The sequence below is a fragment of the Haliotis asinina genome, chromosome 12 (assembly GCF_037392515.1).
Source record: "Haliotis asinina isolate JCU_RB_2024 chromosome 12, JCU_Hal_asi_v2, whole genome shotgun sequence".
NCBI classification, from domain to species: Eukaryota; Metazoa; Mollusca; class Gastropoda; order Lepetellida; family Haliotidae; genus Haliotis; species Haliotis asinina.
This window is the reverse complement of record NC_090291.1, coordinates 21,124,073-21,147,851: the sequence shown is the minus strand read 5'-3', so window position 1 is coordinate 21,147,851 and position 23,779 is coordinate 21,124,073. Positions and strand designations below refer to the sequence as shown.

Here is a 23,779-nt window from a genome sequence, read left to right as displayed (position 1 = left end):
TAAAGTAATATCTGGCTCTGACACCGGCCTTGATAACGCAATTAACCTCTTGTTTCTCACAAGTTGTAATATTCGTTACTTTGGTGGAAGGCAATATTACAACTACCGAATGGTTCTGAATTCGTCCTTTCTGTCACAGCCAAGAATGGTATCCATGCAGAGGTTTCAAACGATGTTCGCGACGATAGTCTTACTTCTTCCTGGGGGTAGCCTCACAGTAACACTTAACTCACCACGCCAAGGGTTTGACTCTGAACGTGTTCAGCGACGTAGAAACACAATCGTTTACGTGAATCCAGGAAACAAACATTTTGACATCACAGCTTAGTTCTTTGTTTTGCTTCTAATCAGAGATTACGTACAAAGCCATAGTGGGAGTGATTCCAAGCACCCGTTCATCTGATAATAAGGGGTCTGTGCAATATAGCCCTGTGAAGGTCCGGGGTAGAAGAGGCCTTCAACAACCCATGCTTGCCATAAAGGGCGACTGCTTGTTGTAAGAGGCGACTAACGGGATCGGGAGGTCAGGCTCGCTGACTTGGTTGACAGATGCCATCGGTTCCCAATTGTGCAGATCGATGCTCATGTTGTTGATCTCTGGGTTGTCTGGCCCTGACTCGATTATTTACAGACCGCCGCCATATAACTGGAATATCGCTGAGTGTGGCGCAAAACTAAACTCACCCACTCACTGTGTAATATACGGTGACTCCTCTCGGAAACTGTTTTCTGTGCGTACCCTTTCAACACGCGAATTATAGTTTGACTGTTTTGGGGAGGCGCTATTGACGCACAGATTCCATACAGTAAATACCGTATATCATATAGTGGCATCATGAGTGGAAAGTATATCTCTGTGTGCCAGACACTGGAGAAGGTCCGACTCCGATTGATCTTCGTTAACCCATGCTTGTCGCAAGAGGCGACTAACGGGATGGGGTGGTCAGTTTCGCTGATTTGGTTGACACATGCCATCATATGCCAATTGCATAGATCGATGCATATGCTGTAGATCACAGGATTGTCCAGTTCAGACTCTAGTATTTTCAGCTGGAATATTGCTGAGTGCGGCGTGATACCTCGTGCATGTTTGGTGGCTGAATTCAGTAACAAGTTTTTCAGTTTTTAAAATGTTGTGAACATTGTTACATGGATTGGTATTAGGTGTCGTTTGCAACAATAAGATCTAATGATAAAGACAAATAGTTCCTTAAATTGGCAGTTATGACATTCATAATGAAGAGAACATTCAATGTGTCGGTCTTTGTCAGAAACATCTCTGACGAAACTCACACTGTTCGACGTCATTTGTGCAATCCATGACGTCACGCCAAGCCTAGTTAATTCATCTATAGCAGGTGTTTGTAGAGTACAAAGATCACGGGAACAGCGTATATGTCGAAGCCTGAAGGAATGAGTGCCTCCACGAAAATAACCATTCCGGCCTAGGTTCCCGTAGGCGACGGGTCCATAAATGTCCTTCTGCTTCGCACCATGCTTCTCTTTTGTCGCTTCTCTGCCGCCCGTAGTGACGTCACGCTGGTTCTCACAACCGCCGGTGGTGCCATGATATAGACGGAACACACGTCAATATGTCCTCATTGTCGCGGCCTCGTGTCGACGGAGGTAGCGGGGGCGACGGTGTCAGATGGTGTTACGGCAGGTTAACTAAACACAGGCCCGCGCCAGACCCGTGAAATAGTCACTGTAATTTAGGCTGTTTGGTAACTGTTTCTACCCTTTACTATCATTGCACTCAGTATGCATCCACGAACAAATGACACTGTAACCATTTGTTGCTTGGGACAGACTTCTGGGTTGAACCTGTGCAGTTCATGATATTTTCTTGGGATTGTTGGGAATGCATACATATATATAACACGCGCGCACTCACGCACGCACGCTGAGAGACACACACACACTACGTACCGCTGTTGTAAAACGTTGACACACAGTGGAATCAAGCTGAATGGGCGTTTCTGGATTTCGATCGACGTGAAAGCAGACATTACACAGAGATGGTGCGTGAGTTCAAAACACCATGACAGCCCCCAAACTCGAAACCCGTACTGGCATCCCTCATCTTTGGGAATCGGTTAATCGAACCATATGGAATTGTGATCATGTTATTTTATCACTTCCGTTCGTACATACGTGAGTTGTCATTCTTTATGTCGTCATGTATTTGACCTTGACCTTGAAAATATTAGTTAACCCCCCACCCCCCCACCCCCCTGTCAGTTAACCTTCTTCACACAACATCATCATAGACGTCCACCATTTTCGTTATTTCCTTATTGTTTCCTCGTGACTATATAGATCACTGGCGGATGAATCACGACCATCAATAACATGACTGTGAGTTTCTGACAGAATTATGCCCGTCACATTGATCCAAATTTTGATCTAATCCTTCATTTTCTTCTTGATGACCTGCGGTCCCGTATCGCCCGTGAATATTGCCCATCGTTCATAATCTTCGTGTGGAAAACAAGCATGTTACCAAATTGTTTGTTTTCAGTGGGGGTACACACAATGCTATTGTTTCGGAGTGTGGCTCTTTTGAATGGCCAACCTGGTCAACCTGACATAACATTAAGCTACTAACCTACATCTTTTTTAAAAAGTCAGAGTTATCAGTGACGTCATGTCAATCGGAGCGCTTTGCTCTGTCCACAAATTATTGCTTCCCCTTACGTCACACAGGTGTTTGTGTGTTGTGCAACCAGCATGGTTGACGTCATCACAGCCATGGCAACGGGTTATGTTAACTGTGCCATGTTTTGTCTCTTCCATGTGTCGTTATAGAGTTGCGAGCCATCATCCAGCACTGTCAGGACACATGTCCAGTCGGGTGACAACAGCAACATGGTTTGTTTACTATGCGCACCAGTGTATTTGGTTGTGGTGGCGCGGGTCTATTGGGTCACCTCTGCTTGTTGGATTGAACTTTAATGTTGATGTTATGTAATGACTAAGGACTGCAGGAATCAGGAATCGGGCTACTTCTTTGTCAGCCAGTAACTGTTTCGGGCATCTGTCGGACCTTCGAACCCCCCTTCTCCCGTCTCTTATGAAATTCCCAAATATGTTGCTTGACATTCTGATGCTAGTGGTATATCGTGTAAACAACAATATCTTTCCAGATATCTATTAAGTTACCAAAAACCTATGTCTCAAATATAATTGACTTTTTATGTAGTATATTTTCAAGTATAAGTACATATTCGTGTCCGTGCCCTTTTTGCCAGCCTTCGGGAGACAGGTGATGACCTTACCCCCAGAAAATTTGAAGCCGACAAATGAAAGTGGTTTAGTCCACAATAGGAATGGACGGGGGTGGGGGGAGGGGGGGGGGGACCCACAATAGGAACGCCATAGGGTGCTAGACGAGAAGCATTGAAATCACGCCTTTAAATAATCCTCCTGTAATCTGATCAGAAGATTAAGCGTTCACGTGTATGTTCTGGAACGATAGCATGTCAGGTGTCATGCATCGTCAGGGGAACCTTCTGTTCTTACCGTTGAAAACGTACGAAAATCACAAAATGATACACGCTTTTCTGGCGCCCAAGGTCAAAGCAAGAAAGTACGAGTTGTTTCAGGAAGTATGTATATGTTTTCACCATCCAAGTATGATGTTGTCCAACGCAAAACCGATTAGAAAACATTTGACATTAATATAAATGGCTTCGGGACAGGCTTGAGCCATGACGTGAACCTGGCGATGTTGAATTAAGGATAACTGTCAATTACCGCGAGCTTTCGGAAAGGTCGGGGCGGCGAACTGTGAATGGAGGACACTGCTTCTCGCTGAATGGAGAACCAGACGACACTCAACTAGAAACCACAAAGACAAAACTGGCAGCCCCCCTCCCCATCTTCTAAACAATAAAGATCTGGATTTATACTGGGAGGGTCGGTTATCCAGATGACGCCGGCGACTCGTCCCGGTCGGGTACTGATAACAGGCGATGAGGACATTGGCGACTTAACATTGCTGGTTGACGAACCAGGTAGTCCATTCGCTCCCCATTTATGTGAAACTCCTAGTTCACCATGGGAACACTTGCTCTTCCATCTCTTCATTAAAACCATTTCATACATCTAAACATTACGCGCGGAACTCATAGTATTTGCTTTTTCCATTTTGGTATGGTTCCAGAAAGTGATGGGACATGTCCAGATGGAGTATATACATACCCTGTACCCTGAGACGGCATACTGTCATAACGTTACTTCTACTCAAGGGGACATATTCTGTATTATCCCCTATACACTTGGGGTGTTATTTCATGTTAGGACACGCGTGTTTTCCCGCAAAACTTACTCGACAATTACTTCCAAGTAAAGTATTTTTATGACAGAAAAAAACATGCTTAAGATTATTATTACGAAATGATCTCTTTATCTTGTACCATTTCCGGACGATTGGTAACAGGTGATACAGTAGGTGCACATGCAGACATGAGCGCACATTATGCACGCACCTGCATTCAGTGACATAAACAGACCACACGTCATGAGATCTCACTACACCTGGGAAAAACATTCTTTCACAGGGGAACACAGACTCCGTGGTAACGACCGTTCTAGTTCGGGCCTTTAATTACTCACTAGTTTACTTTGCTTGAAATGCATATATTTTTAGCATCATTTTTTACACAGCTGGCGGGTCTGGTATACCCCACCTTCGACTCAAATTTCGCGCACAAGCAAGACAGTTGTATTTTGTCTCATTGACCAGCCAGGATGTGCAGGAGATAGCGTGCAATCTACGAGTACTTTGACATGAAAACTGTACCTACGTTGAAATGCCGAGCGTCTTTGATGTGGTACCGCCATTTTGTACCTAGTTTACACTGACATTACATAGCTCTCAGCATTTCACGCCGCCTTCAACCTCGTTTTGGCTTACACGAAACAAGTTGACACTTGTTATGGTGTAATTTACAATACGATTATGTGTGACTGATACTGGTTTAGGGAGCTTGCGTTTTGTCCGACACTCCCATGGCCATTGGATGCAACTTGACCATCCCAGAACGGTTACGTCTGGACCGTGCCTACCTATCACATGCATGGACATGCCTGCTCGGGAAAGAGAAGGACCCATTTGTGGATAGGTATTTCATACAACTGCTAAAGACGAGTTTGTGGATAGATAGAGAATACAACAATGTTTTAGCATGTGAATAGACATAGACACATGCAAAAGGACTGTAGGGACATGTTGATAATTTAATTTTCCTAAATATCGTTAAAGTGAAGAGTCCAAAGTTGTGGGCCATTTTTGACATTAGTCACTTCATCAATCATCTGTCATTCTTTTGACCATAGGCCAGGGGTTAGGGTCCTGTAGTGTCTGAAGATCGTCCATGGGAATATGGTCAAAACACGGATAAAGCCAGATAAAGGCGGTCCATAGTGTTACAACGAATCCAAAGACGTCAACGAAAGACCCGTTTCACTTTGTGAGGGCGAGATCCATCTTTGTTCACATACGACCTTGACGTAATCGGTTGATTGAAACAGGTTGCCGGTTGTGGGTCTTCCAGTGCCCGGAACGGGGCATGCTGCTGCAGCAGCAGTTACGGCCTACGACCTAACAGCTAAACAGAAACCCCATTCAAATAAGGAAGCCGTTTAGCCTTGAAGACCATATTCCGTATCTCCAGCAAATACCACGCAAATGACCACATTTAGAGGCGTTCTCTTACGCCACAAACATCGTTTTGTTAATTGCCTGCATCTAGCTAAGAAAAACACGGGGTTTTTTTAGCTGAGATCCCCACTCCTCTCTGTACCCAACCCCCCACCCCAACACCCGTTGTGTCATATGTACTACGTAACTATGTGGAAGATATTTGATATGTGAATTTCTTCCTTTGCTGCATGGTTATAAGCTTTTGAAAAGGTTTATGTTAAAATGATGACTTGTACTCCTTCCGATACTATATATATATGGAGAGAGGGAGACTTTTGTCAAGTACCTCCTTTAGATTATTTTCTGTTTGCTTGTGTGCCTCTTGTGGTACGATTAAGACATATTTCGTGTGCTCTGAAAGGTCTTCGTCAGTAGAGAATAACGTGATGGCGATGAATGCTATACATGCTAACAATTCGTGGACATTCTATAGTTATTTAACTACTTAACTATTAGATCCTGCATGCAATGTTTGATCGTTTGTGTACGCGTTGACGTGTATTCCTTGCCTTATATGTTCGGCAAGTGCAAATCCCGCTTCAACGCTGCCTGAATATCTTTGAAACAGCAGTTCTTGCTAATTCATTATGCAAACGTAATCGAACAGTCAAAGAACCACTAAAGTTGAAGACTGAACGTAAGCGCACGCTGATGCTGAGACTTGAGTTGTGTGAGAGGTATACGCTGATGCTGAGACTTGAGTTGTGTGAGAGGTATACGCTGATGCTGAGACTTGAGTTGTGTGAGAGGTATACGCTGATGCTGAGACTTGAGTTGTGTGAGAGGTATACGCTGATGCTGAGACTTGAGTTGTGCGAGAGGTATACGCTGATGGTGAGTCTTGAGTTATGTGAGAGGTATACGCTGATGCTGAGACTTGAGTTGTGTGAGAGGTATACGCTGTTGGTGAGACTGGAGTTGTGTGACAGAGATGTACGCTGATGGTGAGACTGGAGTTGTGCGAGAGGTATACGCTGATAGTGCGACTTGAGTTGTGTGAGAGGTATACGCTAATGGTGAGACTTGAGTTGTGTGAGAGGTATACGCTGATAGTGCGACTTGAGTTGTGTGAGAGGTATACGCTGATGCTGAGACTTGAGTTGTGTGAGAGGTATACGCTGATGGTGAGACTTGAGTTGTGTGAGAGGTATACGCTGATGGTGAGTCTTGAGTTGTGTGAGAGGTATACGCTGATGGTGAGTCTTGAGTTGTGTGAGTGGTACACAGCACATTTCACTGTGTCACCTCCAGCAAGCAGCAGCGCTACATAGACTCGATGTTAAAATATTAACACTCCCCGGCGTAAGCGCCGACATGAACCAACACTAGCAGAATGGAATTATTTCAGATCGATACCAATTGTGGAATGTGAATTGGGGATCGCTAGCTGGTTGTCTCGCTGTACGCGGACCTATATGGGCATATATAGGTCTCGTCTTGGAGACCTAGGAGACCTATATGGGCATATATATAGGTCTCGTCTAGGAGATCTAAATGTATATGGGCATAGATATGTCTCGTCTCGGAGACCAAGGAGATCTGTATGGGCACATATATATCTCGTCTGGGAAACCTATAAGGGCATGTGCGCCCCAACACGGTTCACGCCCCTTGCCGGAATGGCCATCTTGATGTCCCACGGCTGCCTATATAGGCTACACTTGGATCAAAGAGGCTGATTCCAAATTCCACCAATTCAACTGCAGTGTATCTAGAAAAAATGTGTATGTCCAAGTTACGTTAGACATCGCTTTACTCGTATGGGCGTTCCTGCGATAGAATGATGTTTACTGAAAAATGCCATAAAGTGAAATATTTGCATATGGGCAATAAAAATGACCTACTATTGAATGTCGGCTTGTTTACAAAAGCGTCTAGTCACATGAGACATTTGGTTTGAAATTACATGAAAAAGATGAAAAAGCTATGGTACGCTATCTCAAGGAATTATATTAATGACTGACGGATCCATTACTGAGTCTACACATTACTGACTCTGCGTGTTGATCTAAAAATAGCATTGCAGGTGCGGTCCGTTTGCCGTTCCATAGCGCATACGGTACAGAATATTTGCCGATCTTCAAAGCTCAGAGGCAACCGGCGTATTACTGAATAACCATTGATTTTACAACGGGCTTTGACAGTCCTGATGTTTGGAATTGATTGGTTATTTTCTTGGCCAAGAAGATGACACGGTGGCTAAAAGCGACATCAAGTTCCAATAATTCATGAGTCATGCTATATGCAAATACTCAGTTGCAAATTACAGTATAATAGTTCTGTACTGTGCGCATACATGAGGTGTGTAAGAAAGAATGTACCAACGAACCAACCGTATTCAAGAATGACTTGAAAGCATTTTTCCGTAGGTCGTGGGAATCTTAACCAGGAGGACATAGACTTTGGGTACCAATGTTTTGTTTCACTTTGTTTTGAACTGTTGTGTTCAGAAATGTAGCTGTACTGTGATTATGGTCAATGGTGTATGTTGGCTTTTATAATATTTTCTTGCAGAATTAGATGCGCATCATTAGTGTTTGTTTTAGTATTATATTAACTCCGAATTTCTAAATTTCAGAATTATTCATGAGGGAGGTTTTACGAGCGAAGACAACAAACAGTACAAGCCTGTTGTCTACAGCAATACAATACAGTCCCTAGTTGCGATCATCAGAGCTATGGGGACGCTCAACATAGCTTTTGGGGATAACGAAAGGGAGGTAAGTCGTGTGCATGGATAAATATTGTATGTCCACCTGGAATAAGTAAAACGGAATTTAAAGTCCAGAATTGTTTTTTGTAGACTTTGAGTAAGAAATTTGAAAGTTAGTGGGTGTTTGATTTGTTACTTTTACTTAAGTTGATTGCCAGCATATGTTTATCATTGACTGGGAAAATGCGTCACATGTTAACATAAACACATTAGGAGCACCAGGATTAAGATAGCACTGCCTTTGGATGTTATGTAAGTAGAATATAACAGACAACAACACTCAGAGATAGTGATGTATGACAGATATGATAATCTGTCACTGTAACACACACTGATGGTCACATTATGATCGCACACATCCAGACTCAGGCACCAATGGCCCCCTAGTGGTGTCACACAGTTATCAGGGGCTATTAGTAACAGACATTGATGTGTACAACCACTAATGGTGACCTGTATCACTTTGATAATTGCACACACTGGTGATGGCAAATAGCATACTATTGGTTGCAAACACTGAAGACAACACACTGATGCTTGCAAACATTGAAGACAACACACTGATGCTTGCACATACTGAGGATAAAACACACTTCTGTTTGCAACATTGAAGATAACACACCGATGCTTGCAAACACTGAAGATGACATATTAATGCTTGCAAACATTGAAGATAACACACTAGTGGTTGCAGATATTGAAGATAACACATTGATGGTTGCAAACATTGAAGATAACACACTGATGCTTGCAAACATTGAAGATAACACATTGATGCTTGCAAACACTGAAGATAACACATCGAGGCATTGCAAACACTAAAGATAACTCACTGATGGCTGCAAACATAGAAGATAACATTGATGCTTGCAAACATAGAAAATAACACATTGATGTTTGCAAACATTGAAGATAACACATTGATGCTTGCAAACACTGAAGATAACACATTGAGGCATTGCAAACACTAAAGATAACTCACTGATGGCTGCAAACATAGAAGATAACATTGATGCTTGCAAACATAGAAGATAACACATTGATGTTTGCAAACATTGAAGATAACACACTGATGCTTGCAAACACTGAAGATAACACACTGATGCTTGCAAACACTGAATATAACACATTGAGGCATTGCAAACACTAAAGATAACTCACTGATGGCTACAAACATAGAAGATAACATTGATGGTTGCAAACATAGAAGATAACACACTGATGTTTGCAAACATTGAAGATAACTCACTGGTACTTGCAAGCATTAAAGGTAACACACTGATGCTTGCAAACATTGAAGATAACACACTGGCAGTTACACATACTGACAATAATGCCCACCGGTGGTTGCACACATTGAGAAAACACTGATGGTTTCAGTGAACCTCATACATATTAAAAGTCACACTGGAAGATAAGACACTGATGACTGCACACAGTGATGGTCACACTGCAAGACTGCACCCATTGATGGTCACACTGGAAGATTGCACCCATTGGTGTTCACACTGGAAGATTGCACACACTGATGGTCACACTGGAAGACTGCACCCATTGGTTGTCACACTGGACGATTGCACCCATTGATGGTCAGACTAGAAGATAACACACATTGATGGTCACACTGGAAGATGAAACTGATGATTGTACACAGTGGTGGTCACAACTGAAGAAAACATGAAATCATGATAACTCTTGAAGATAACCCTTACTGATGGCCGCATTTGAACATGTTGCTGCTTACACAAAGTGCTAAACCCCCTTGAATGCTTTGTACATCTCACTCCCTTCACAGAGGGGAAGTAAGAGAGTAATGTGGTTAGGTACACATCTAGCTAGGTCACTCAGTGGGACTGCCCTGTGTTCTTTTAGTTCATAATTTATTTTCACATATATTTACTCAACTGCCAATCTACTCATATCTGACTCACATTCACAGGCACGAATTTGAAGTGTAGGGACAAGTCTGTCAGGATAAGAAGCATGTTCTGGATCATGCAGATATTTCTTATGTAAACATAAATATGTAGAAAGGAAGCATCACTTTATCAAAATACCACTAATATTGTAAACAACGTTTAAACTATATTTCTGCAGACTTCATCTTAGAGAGAAACTTTACACAACACTGTTTAATGTTTTGGCTCGATCTTGCCATGTTTCCATACAGAACAGACAATGAGTTGCAGATCGACCTGCTGATTTCCACTGGTTGCAGGAAGCATATGGTGGTCACATTATGTTTTAGTTGGGTGATACACTTGATCTCTCAATAATAGTCTGTTTCATTTCGAACGATGATGGATGAGATGCTACAGCTTGGGCTCAAAATCTGCTCCTCCGATCTGTCCACCAATCTCCAAAGAGGATATATGGCATGAGTCCAACTATAACATTTCTTGTTGTCATATCACATTGATGCATTAGTGTAATGAGCGAAAGTGATTATCTTAAATGTTACCTCGCTTGATTATCAATATCTTGATTGTGTCAGTTCCACTGCCAGCTAAAAACACACCTTAACATGGGAATGGTATGGAGTTTGTTGTTTGAAAGAGACTGCTTGTTGCTGAAGATATTATGAAGAAGCTGAATGTGTATTAGTACAAATCATGTACTGTTAGATGGTGAAATTCAGTTGTGTTTGAAAGAGGCTGCTTGTTGCTGAAGATACTATGAAGAAGCTGAATGTGTATTAGTACAAGTGAAACACTGTTAGATAGTGAAATTCAGCAAGCCTGTATAGCAAGATAGTTAGAAGGATTGTTAGGTTGTGAGGTAATAGTAAGACATATTTAAACACATACCTACTCAATTTATGTGTGTCTGTAGATGTTTATGGAGGGTGATTGGGCCAGGGTTTGGTTGAGGATGCAGGTGTTTGGGGGAAAAGTTTCGGTTGGATTGAAGACTGGGATGACAAAAAGGTTGGTGTTTGGTTGAAGATTGTAATGGCAAGAGGACTGAGATTGGGTTGAAGGGTGGATTGACAAAAGGGCTTGAGTTTGGTTGAAGATTGTGATGATAAAAGAGAGTGTGTGGGGTTGAAGATTGTCATGACAAAGAGGTAGAGTTTAGGTGAATATTGGGATGAGGAATTGGCTGGAGTTTGGTTGATAATTCGGATGACAGGAGTGCTGAGTTTGATTGAGCATTGGGGTAAGGAAAGGGCTGGAGTTGCGTTGAAGGATGGACAAAGGGCTATAGTTGGATTGGCAAGTGCAAGAAGAAAAAGGCTGGAGCTTGGTTGAAGATCACTGGAATCTGAATTTACCTGATTTAGATTAAGAAATACAAGAAATACAAGGACAAAATGGTTATATGAATAATCCTCTAAAAACATTAATTCTGTAGGAACAAATGGTTAGTTCTTTCTGGTTCCACTTAATGGCAGCTGATATGTCATGTCCACAGTCATTAGTGCCAGGAGAAGCTAGCCATCTAATAAACTTGGCTAATTAGCTTGCGTTGATCATGTACAGGCTTGTTAAACAAAGTAATTATGTTTTCTTGTTACATAATAACTCTTTCACTCCATTAACCCCAAAGAAGTAATTGCTTGATGTCCTGTTTCAGTACAAGTTAAGAAAAACAAAAATCTGCTTATCTAGAATCTAAATCTTCCAGTGTGATTCAAATCTGATCTTTTACTGTGATGCACTTCCTTCCTGTGTGTTGATTTGAGGGTAGTCTCCAAGAGGTTTGATCTGCAGTGCCTCACTGAACTTTCTCTGCCCAGTCCAAATGAACAAGTCAGCGTTTTTTGAGCCGATCAGATGTCAGTATTAGTGAATGATTCCACTTTGATTGAACATTTCAATCTCAGCAAATATCACTCAAATATAACATCAGTAGTGCAACCATATGCATGTTGATGCCATGTCAGAAATAAACAACAATGGAGCGGTCTTGAGATTGTCCCACAGAGAGGTGCCTTATCGGAGTAGTAAATATGGTTTTACTACAAGTTGATTTTCATATTACATGTACATTGGTCAGTTTATCATTTTAGAGCATTGACTCGTATGCGGTGTTTACTCTGGTCTTCTACGGTACGTTTCCTGGGGCTATTTAAGGGTTTTCATGGTGACATGATGGAGGTTTGAAAGGCTAACTATCCATAGAAATATAGAAGCTATTGAAATTTCAGAAGTATATGATTTGTGGAAGGTGTGTTAATGATCGCACTGGGTATAGGGATGTAAAGTAATGATTTCACAGGACTTGCGGCAGGTGCAGGAATGATTTCACAGAGCTTGTGAATGGTGCAGGAATGATTTCACAGGACTTGCGGCAGGTGCAGGAATGATTTCACAGAGCTTGTGGATGGTGCAGGAATGATTTCACAGAGCTTGTGGATGGTGCAGGAATGATTTCACAGAGCTTGTGGATGGTGCGGGAATGATTTCACAGAGCTTGTGGCTGGTGCAGGAATGATTTCACAGAGCTTGTGGCAGGTGCAGGAATGATTTCACAGAGCTTGTGGCTGGTGCAGGAATGATTTCACAGAGCTCGTGGCTGATGCAGGAATGATTTCACAGAGCTTGTGGCAGGTGTAGGAATGATTTCACAGGACTTGCGGCAGGTGCAGGAATGATTTCACAGAGCTTGTGGCTGGTGTAGGAATGATTTCACAGGACTTGTGGCAGGCATAGGAATGATTTTGTAGGACTTGGGGCAGGTAAAAGAATGATTTCACTTTTTGTTTTACTGCACTGATTGAAGGTGTCACAACAATTTTACTGGACATGCTGTTTGTTAAGGTGATGGTGTTACTGGACCTGTTGTATTGAAAGCACTAGACTTGTAACAATTTCATTGTTGGTAACAGTAATTTCAAGTGACTCCCCTTCACTCCTGCCATCACTTAACACATGAGCAAGGTAAGATAGAAATAAGGTATGTGAAACAAAAGGGCCATTTTCGATTTTAATTTCATGGGCAGTATAGATGGAGTATTTACCTATTGATTAACAAGTTTTTGCACTTTTTCCATCTACTGTGGAGCCATGTTGCTACACTAAACATGGCCGCCTCTATTGATCCAAGCAGACGCAATGGTTAGTGCTGCCAAAGATTGTGTAGGAAGGATTTCTGCTGTGTAGGAATAGACAGACAGATGGTCAGTCATACAACATGAGGCAAATCTCATTATCATACACTGTTGAAAATTTGCTTATCAGTGTTCAACATAATATCAGTACCCTGGTTGGAAACATTGTGAAACAGTTTTGCCTCTCTGAAATCGCTAGGAAAGACTGACTTTGTAGCACAAGAAACAGTTTATTTCTCTGAGATTTCCTATTTATATTTTCACAATTTCTGCTTCTTGTACAAATGAACATTCACACTCAGCCACTGATTGTAGAATGGGTGGAGGTTCTGCATCCTAAATGCTCGTTCTTGAGGAGGATGTCTCAGGTACCCAGCAGAAGCACTTGTATGTACCTCATCCAGGACTTGGTGTAGCCAGGACTTGAAGCTGAGTGTCAGTGGAACTAAAAGTCATGAGACAGTCTCCATTATCATAATCAATAATTTCATACACATGTCACTGTAATGATTCACAAATAACAATACCAAGTCTTCACCTAAAAAAACCAGAATATATTGCTATACAGTCATAAGCACAGGGAGGTACTGGGACAGCATTTGCGACAGGACCATTCCTAATCAAACTTGTTCCTCAGCATTTGGGACAGGAATAAACCTGATCTGAGACTTGCTCAGCATCTCCAGGAGGAACATTCCTGATCTTGAATGGCCCCTTAGTATTTGGGACAGGAACATTTCTGATATGGAATGGTAACCTAGTGTTTGTGACTGGAACATTTCTGATCTTGGACTGACATGTTAGTATCTGAGGCAGGAACATTCCTAATCTAGGAGGGTACATGATTATCTGGGTCAGTAACATTCTTGATCTGGGACTGGTCATCAGTATTTGGGACAGGAACATTCCTGATATGGAATGGCTCCTTAGTATTTGGGACAGGAACATTCCTGATCTTGAATGGCCCCTTAGTATTTGGGACAGGAACATTCCTGATATGGAATGGCTCCTTAGTATTTGGGACAGGAACATTCCTGATATGGAATGGCTCCTTAGTATTTGGGACAGGAACATTTCTGATATGGAATGGTAACCTAGTGTTTGTGACTGGAACATTTCTGATCTTGGACTGACATGTTAGTATCTGAGGCAGGAACATTCCTAATCTAGGAGGGTACATGATTATCTGGGTCAGTAACATTCTTGATCTGGGACTGGTCATCAGTATTTGGGACAGGATCATTTCTGAACTGAGATTTCTTCCCCAGTGTCTGGTGTAGGAACATTCATTATAGGTTTTGCTTACCACTACTACACTACTATTTGTGATACTTCTGCTTCCAGTTTTACATTCATATCAAGTTTCACAAATGTGAGCAGATATGCAGACATACTGACCTCACATTAAGAATGTTTTTTAAGTATATTGCAGGATACTTTTAGTGATGCATGTTCATGTTTCCAGTTACTTGTTTAGAAAGTCACCTGTAATGTTTGCTTATTTAGTGTAAAATAATGCATTATAGATGTTGGGATAGCTGAATAATTTGAAATACATTTTCAAGTGGAATGAATATACAATGTTATGAAACCTTAAGTATTATCTGGACATTTGTATGAAATGTCTCATTGACATGGATCAAATGTCATGTATCGATATATCTTGCAGATGTATTAATTATATGTCTCTCATCCCAAATGTTCCCTGATCAACACTGCTGAAACTTGTCTCAGTTAGACACCTCAAGTTTCCCTGGAGTTGTATATTGCTCAGTTGTCTCTAAATCTGCGATCTTGCGAATATCTGTCATTTCTACATCTCCTGCATGCTACCAGCTCTAATGAATAAGACGAGGATACATGGCAGGAGAGAACAACCCAGTTGCCATGGTAACGAATCAGACCAATCAATAAGTAGCAGAGGACGTGAAGTTAGCGAGTAGACAATGCCTGCAACCGCTCCTGGCTCTCCCCTTCCCCAACCAAGCAAGATGGCCGTAGTCAGTCTGTCTTGTCACCACAAATATCAACTCCAAATCAATGAATATTTTCAAAGTAGTTCCATGATTATGCAATTTTTACATGGTTAAAATACAGCCTGGGTATTCCAGGCAAAGCTGATTAATGTGCTTGTATTTTCCTGGAGACTGGACAAGATAAATAACAAGGTCGATAAACCCTCATGCTTATTAAAGATTCCCCTTCCCTGGACATGGGCGAGATTGGGCCTGAGAATAACCTTGCCACTTTTAAATGCCAGAGGTAAGGCTTGGAAGACTATAAATAACCTCAGCCAGCATAGTACTGATAGACAGAGCTGTGCATTAAAACAGACTTGAAACTTACACCTAAGAAGGTTATGTTCTTATTGCCCAGGCTCAGCACAACTGTTACAGGCTGCTGTGGTTGTATTCTTGTATCAAGGCACAATACAACTTGTATCCAGGCACATCTTACCAGTGTAAAGGCTTTTGAAGTTGTATGTTGTATCCAGGCATATTACAACTAATGCAGTCTGCTGTAGTTGTATTTTTGCATCAAGGCATAATACAACTTGTTTGTGCCTCTGTGGTTGTATTCTTGTATCCAGGCATATTACAACATGTACAGGCCTCTATAGTTGTATTCTTGAATCCAGGCACAATACAACTTGTCCAGGCCTCTGTATTTGTATTATTGTATCTAGGCACAATACAACTCATACAGGTCTCTGTAATTGTATACTTGTATCCAGACACAATAGAACTCATACAGGCCTCTGTAGTTGTATTCTTGTATCCAGGCACAGCACAACTTGTACAGTCTGCTGTGACTCTAAACTCAACACAAACATGTTTCTTCATTCTGAATATGTAATGTTGGAGTAGGTTGAACAGTTACAAAATGAAAGACCCCTACCTTTACATTGTACTAACCTCTGTAAGTAACTTAACATCATCAGGTAATGAACACCGTTTGGAGCATACTTTGAGCATCTTTCATCATAGCATGAAGCAAAACAGTTCAAGAGAAGAGGCACCATGTTGTGGATGCCATTTTTTGAGTGCAGATAAACTGCAAATACTAACACAGTTTTAACACAAAATGCCAGATAGTAGACAAGGTATTCTTAGCTGAGTCAGAAACGTCTGGCCTTGACTGAAATGACAGAAAGTTCATCTAAACCAAAGGAAGTGCATGTGAAAGGGAGACATTAGGAAGTGGAGACTGAACACTGAAAGATGTCTACGGTTAAGAATCAGGAAGTGTTGATGATGGTTAGACATAAGTTGCTGCCACTTGTTGCAAGTTGGAGGTACTTAGATTTGTTCAGCTTAGCAGACAAGCCAGAGTGAGGTCATTCACTCCAGCTTGATGTGGTGTTTCTGGAGCTGTCAGATCCACAGCTGTGTAGTCTAATAAGTGGCTTCATAGGGCAAATATACCATAGAAACAACCAGATCGGACTGAAAAATTGTGCCTTGAAGCTATTCTGAAGCATGTACCTTTATAAACATTGTACAGAAATCTGTTGAATGTGAAAACGTTGGACATAGAGTTTCCCATTCCCGGAGTCATGGTTGTGTGTTTGGCTGAACTTTGTGGAGATAATGTTTTCTCAGGATTCTCCTTTGGCAAAAACAGTAGTGAATATTATGAATAACTATTAAAATCTTAGGAGTTATAAAACACTTTACAATCTGTAGTTGAGTGACATATGGTGTGTGGGTTTTTTTTTGACAAAGTTGTACAACTAACCGATATCTGGCCAAATTGGGTTATTGAACTGCAGTAATAGCCTGCAGATCCAATTGCTGCCATGTGCCGAAATCCAGGACAGTGTGATTCCCACTGGATAAATTCAGTCCTATTATTCAAATATACACCTCTCAGGGTGTATACAGTTAAGTTATACCTCTAAAGCAGCAAAACTAAGACCTGCACCTGTCTTTCATTCGACATCAAGGTTACATAGCACGATATGACCAACATATAATCTCAGTCACTGTTTCATGAATGAGTGAGTGAGTGAGTGAGTTTGTTCTCCTTTTAACTTACTCCAGCAATATCAGAAGTGGGGGTCACACATTTTGTTCATGTGGGAATCGAACCCAAGTCTTCTGCATGACGAACAGACGCAATTTCATACAGAAATATTCCATATGTACAAACAGTCTAGTCATGACTTGGTTTTGGAAATCAGTGTATTTCAGTGTTTTGCCATATTGTTATTCAACATGTAAAACTTGAATGTTTTACTGTTTCAGTCTGATGCCAAAATGGTGTTGGATGTTATCGCCCGCATGGAGGATACAGAACCATTCTCTGAGGATTTACTGGCTGCCATGAAGCGCCTGTGGACAGATACTGGAGTGCAGGAGTGCTTTGCTAGATCTAATGAATATCAGCTGAATGATTCAGCCAAATAGTAAGTATTACACACACATCTGTAGACCAACTATAGTTTAAGCTATACAGCAGTATATCCTGGTGTTGCAACTTCAAAGCAGGATAAAGGGAATGCAGAATCAACAACTGGTCCTAGTCCAGTCTAAGTAAACTTAGTCTCAGTGTATTTCGTTACACTCCACCACTGAGTCTAACAAAACTTAGTAGAAGGTCGTGTCAGGTAACCTTTGTGTGACCAATGACCGTCCAATCAAACGCGAGATGGTTAAATAGATTTAAACAATCAGAAAACGGCTACTATTTAGGGATCAGAGGGACTTTCAAAATATTCAAGTCGCTGACACAGATCTCTCCACAAACAGAAATCCATATATATGTATAACACAATTATTTGACCAGCAGTATATAGGGTTTTGGGGTTTCTGTTGACATGGTTACCATTAGCTAATGTTCCCGCAAGATGACATCCTTGAATATTGCCAAAAACACCATTTTCAGCGACTGTTTACTCACTGTTGTCATGGTTGTACGTACGTCGTGTGATCACCCGGAAGTGAGCGTACGCTAAATAGCATTGGGAATCGTTCAGGTACGAACCTTTTCGAGATGAAAAGTTCAAAAGGTATGTGAAATGTCCACTGTGGCGATTTGGCAAGCTGTGTTCTGATTGGTCAATCTCAAAGGTTACCTGACGCGACCTCCCATAAGGTTTTGTGAGACTCAGTAGTGGAGTATAACAAAAAGTACTGAGGATAAGTTTACTTAGACTGGGTCCTAGTCCTAGGACTGTTCATACAGAGCTACTGATAACTTTATGTTTCATTCATTTATTTATCCACTAAGTTCGTGGTTTTTAATCAGACACCTTAATTATTGTTTCAGTATCCAAATGAATTGTACCCACCTCACCCAAACTCAGTAGGTTGATGTGTTTAGTATTCATATTCAATCTGTAATATGAGAAATGATGAAAAAGACAGCAAATTGCCAACTTCACCTCAGTTATTTTATCTGTCCACCAGTATGTCAAATAAGTGTTTACTTTTTTATGTACGCATATAAGATCAAATGTATTGAGTATTTACTAAACTTGAAGTATACGCAATAGAATTTAAAGGAATAGAGTTTTCACATAAACATTTGTGTTCTTTACGCTGATAAGCATTTATCTTTGGTACATATATGGTAGTAATTATTTTGGAAAAACTTTACAAAATCTTCACTAACATGAGTTGTTTTTGGATACAAACATTTTGAACTTCAAAGTCCAACAATTTAAGCATCATCTGTGTTCCCAAAAATATGATTAAGATGTACCAAAATGTATTTGATGGCCAAATGGCCAACCCTTCTTCTTGAACCACTAGTGATGAGTCCGTTGTGTGCCCTGACTATCCCATCAGATGCTGGCTATCTTAACAGTTTTACATTGAAACTGAAACTGATAATGAAAGCATCCTGTTGGTGTGATATACAGTGATGCACAGTGATACGCAAGAAGCAGACGCCAGACACAATTTTGCTGGATGATACCAACCTGTATTGTTTAGTGAATAGTTCAACAGGGAAAATGAATGCCAATACATATGTATTATTTGCAATAATTTGTATATTATGGGTATACCATAGTTATTTTCTGATTGTGGTTTTGGCACTGGGTGGTTTACTTTGAAGACCTACTAGCAGAGTGTTGCCTAGCAGTCCTACCCATGTACTTGCATACTGAACCTCGGAACCTCAGCTGCCTGAAAATATGCTTAGAGTTTTGCGGATGTTTCTTGACATGTTCAGCGGCCAATATTCAGTACAGATCCACAGCAAATGTCACTGATAACTCCACAGTTTCCAGTTTATAGATTTGTAGTAACTGATAATTTTATGGTTTTGAAGGACTTAACTGATATCAGAATAATCTTAGAAAAACTGTTTTGTTTTATATTATTTCACTAATTATAAAACTGTGATGTCAAGATACATGTACCTATTAACTTGAGAAAATGGGTTCTTTTAACTATCCAAGTTTAAACAGAAGGGTTAATTTTCCCAATTTCCATATCTGTGACGCTTCTGTTAAGGTCCTGCCAAGCAGACATGTATCTGGCATGTCTGTTTTATATAATCTGACTTTGGTATCAGCTGATAAGGGTCAGCAGCTGGAGGTGTAATTCCAACCTGCTGATAAAATCTATTTTACAAATCTATTTCAAACCAGTCCGTACACATAATGCACTTTCTGGCCCATGATGGTGCTCTTGGGTCACCATACTTTCAGTGTCCACTGGTACGTATAAGTAGGATTGGGACTAGCAAGTTCGAAGTTAATCATTGTCATGACGTCTGTAGTATGACGTCTGTAGTTTTAAGCAGGGTATTGGACTCATATTACATTTGTTGTTTTTCAACCGCTAGGATTGCGCCAGTCAAGGCTAATTATTTGGGTATTGCCTCTTCATGGCAGGGGTGGTAGGGTAGTATAATGGTTCAAGTGTTCGCTCATAATGCTGAATGCCAAGGTTCTATTTCACCCATGGAAACAATGATTTCCCATTTCTGATGTCCCCAGTGGTAATTTTGCTGGAATATGGCTAAAACTGATGAAACCCGAACTAAGTTAATAATCATGACAACTGCTTTAATGAGACATTCTACTAGGGCTAGTGCAAGGTTCTTTTAGCTGTCTCCTCTTTTTCTCCACTCCACTCCCCTCCCCTACCTCCCCCTCCCCCCACCTCCCCACTCCTTCCCCCCACCCCACCCATCTGTCCCCCTGTTCTGTCTTTCCCCCATGTCCCTCTGTCAGTAGCAGGAACAGCAGAATGCCATTAAATATCCGGCACTAAATCAGTCACAAAATCAGTGGGTGCCCTCCACTGTGATAGTGGGGATGTTGGGGCGTTTGTAGGGCAGTGAAAGTTTTGTCTGGTGTGATGTGTTATCCTTTGTTCCTTAAAGCAGTGGAAGTTTTGTTTATTTGGTTTATTACATCATCTATGGTTTAGTAGGGAAGTGAAAGTTTTGTCGGGTATGCTATGTTATCTTTGTTTTGTAGGACAGTGTGAGCATTTAAATGATTTGAAGGCTATTGATTCTGTGGCAGGTGGCACAAGCTAACCTGATAACCTTGGAATGTGAATCTGAGGGTCATTAGGTGCAGAAACTATTTTCTTAAATGACAAGTTGGATTTATGAATAATTCATATTTTGAGGTTGATCCCATTAAACAAGGTGAATTTAACCCATTATTCAACAAGATGGACTTCATCACTCACACAAAAAGATGAATCACACTGCACATATAACAATCTGGATCTAGGCTGTCACTGCAACCAGGTGGATCTAATCACTCAGTCAAACAAAGTGGATCCAACAACTCCCTCAACCAGGTGCATCTAACTAAACAAGAGGAATGAGCCACTCATCCTGCAAACCACTAGCCCAAACTGAATGGATCTAACCACCCCGTCAACAAGATGGATCTAATCACTCACTGTAAGAAGGCTGACTTTACCACTCCTCAACAAGATTGATCTAACTACCTGCCTCAAGAAGATGGATCTAATCACTCATTGTAACAGGGTGGATTTAGCTACAGACCCAGCAAGGTGGATCTAACTAACCCCATCAACAAGATGGATCTAATCACTCATTGTAACAAGGCTGAACTTACCACTGCTCAACAAGGTGGATCTAACTAACCCCCTCAAGAAGATGGATCTAATCACCCATTGTAACAGGAGGGATTTAGTTACAGACCCAGCAAGGTGGATCTAACTAACCCCCTCAAGAAGATGGATCTAATCACTCACTGTAACAGGAGGTATTTAGTTACAGACCCAGCAAGGTGGATCTAACTAACCCCCTCAACAAGATGGATCTAATCACTCACTGTAACAGGGTGGATTTAGTTACAGACCCAGCAAGGGGGATGTAACTATACCAACAGTTTGGATCTAAGGATTCTTCCACTCAGTGGATCTATTTTATTATATCATCTGTTATCAGGGAATGTTTCAACAGGATTTTATTAGTTGAAGTAAATGGTTCTGGGTGTTTTCCATGCAGTATGTCTGACAAGGCTGATCTTACCACTGCTCAACAAGGTGGATCTAACTAACCCCCTCAAGAAGATGGATCTAGTCACTCATTGTAACAGGGTGGATTTAGTTACAGACCCAGCAAGGGGGATGTAACTATACCAACAGTTTGGATCTAAGGATTCTTCCACTCAGTGGATCTATTTTATTATATCTGTTATCAGGGAATGTTTCAACAGGATTTCATTAGTTGAAGTAAATGGTTCTGGGTGTTTTCCATGCAGTATGTCATTGATACCTATTTTCATATGTGATGATTCAGTCAGAACAAGATCTTTCTCAGACTCTCCCATCTTTAGCATAATTTGTTCTTTCATACAGGGACGTCAGTAATGAAGGCTTGTCAGAAGGGTATCTATGTTTAGATTACATAATGCCATTTAGAAATCAGTCAAACGGACCATACGTTATATTTGGGATTTCTCAGTCCTGTGGGGTGAGGTGGTTAGGCAACAACCTGTGCTCACCTTTCCCCCTTAAAATATAAGCCAACATATGTCTATATACCTGTACCTGATTTCCCTCAGAGCCATGCTCCAAGGTCGAAGTTTCTCGAGATGCACTGACAAGTGACGGTTGACCTCGTCAGTGTCAACAAAAGTTGAAATGTGATAGATGGATGAAACATTGACACCAAAATTCACAACTTGTGATGATTCCTTCAATTTCTTGTTAACTCATTTCTTTTACTTTTCAGCTTTTTAGATGACTTAGATCGTTTAGGGGCAAAGGAATACATGCCAACTGAGCAGGATATCTTGAGGACAAGAGTGAAGACAACTGGTATTGTAGAAGTGCACTTCTCCTTTAAGAATTTAAATTTCAAGTGAGTATGAAACCAAAATGTTGACATACACCCTAATCAGCTGTTTGTGGCCTTATGTTTTTTTTGCCGACTCCTTCAGCGTTCACACTGAAGTATAGGTTTACAAATCAATCATATCTTCCAGTCTTTCAATATGTTCCCCAGACAGGAGAGAAACTGAATGAAACTGAAGTGTTCAGTAACCTGAAATAACACTCTGTAGTTCTGACCTTGAAATGACCTTTCAAGGAGCTGAGGTTACTTGGATATAAAACAACATCTGGCCTCTGATCAGACTGATTGGATGAACCATCATAGTTTACAAACAATTGAGCTGACTCATTCTTGTACGTCCACTATTCATTCTAACTTATCAGTATGTTCCGCCTTTTTCTGGTTTTCCTCCTGAAAGTTTGAACTGAAATTATGTAAATTAAGGGGAGATAATGCGACACCCTATCTTATGACTCCTATCACTCTCATTATGAAACACTGTGATTCTCCACCACTGGAGTTGGTGGGGTGTAACAAATATCATCTAATAATTGCTCAGGGTGAGAAATTTGCAAGGATGGGCACTGGATAAATTCATCTTCGTAATAACTGTTTCATGCTTGGCATCAGGGGTACTGACATTATAGTGACATTTTCTGAAAATATAGTTCAGATACTAAAATCTAATGGAAAAATGGATGAAAATAATGTAGCAAATTGCTATGGCCCATGAATGAAATTTTCCTAAATGGTGCAGTCTTTCTCCTCTAATGGAATATAGCCCATAGTTGCTCATTTTGAGTCATGGTAGATTGATGACATAAGTGTGTGTTTCATATCATTTTATGTGTTAACTCTAAGTGTTCTTTGCAGATGAAGATTCAAGTCTTCATTTTGCATGAAGTCTTCCTGTTGTTTTAACTATAAGGAGATAAAAACCAAAACATGATTATTTGTTTCTGTAAAGCAATATTTCAGAAGAAACTATATATTTACAGTATTATTTACTATTTTCACCATGGTA

The 23,779-nt window shown here is 40.9% G+C and overlaps 1 protein-coding gene across 1 annotated transcript in view; it reads left to right on the top strand.

Moving 5' to 3' along the window:
- LOC137258283 (guanine nucleotide-binding protein G(o) subunit alpha) overlaps window positions 1-23,779 on the top strand; it is a 61,452-nt gene that overhangs the window by 27,012 nt on the left and 10,661 nt on the right. The window contains exons 4-6 of the mRNA XM_067795911.1: window positions 8,286-8,427; window positions 17,721-17,881; window positions 22,654-22,782. Of these exons, the coding sequence (XP_067652012.1) occupies window positions 8,286-8,427; window positions 17,721-17,881; window positions 22,654-22,782 (432 nt within the window). The remainder of the gene's footprint in view (window positions 1-8,285; window positions 8,428-17,720; window positions 17,882-22,653; window positions 22,783-23,779) is intronic.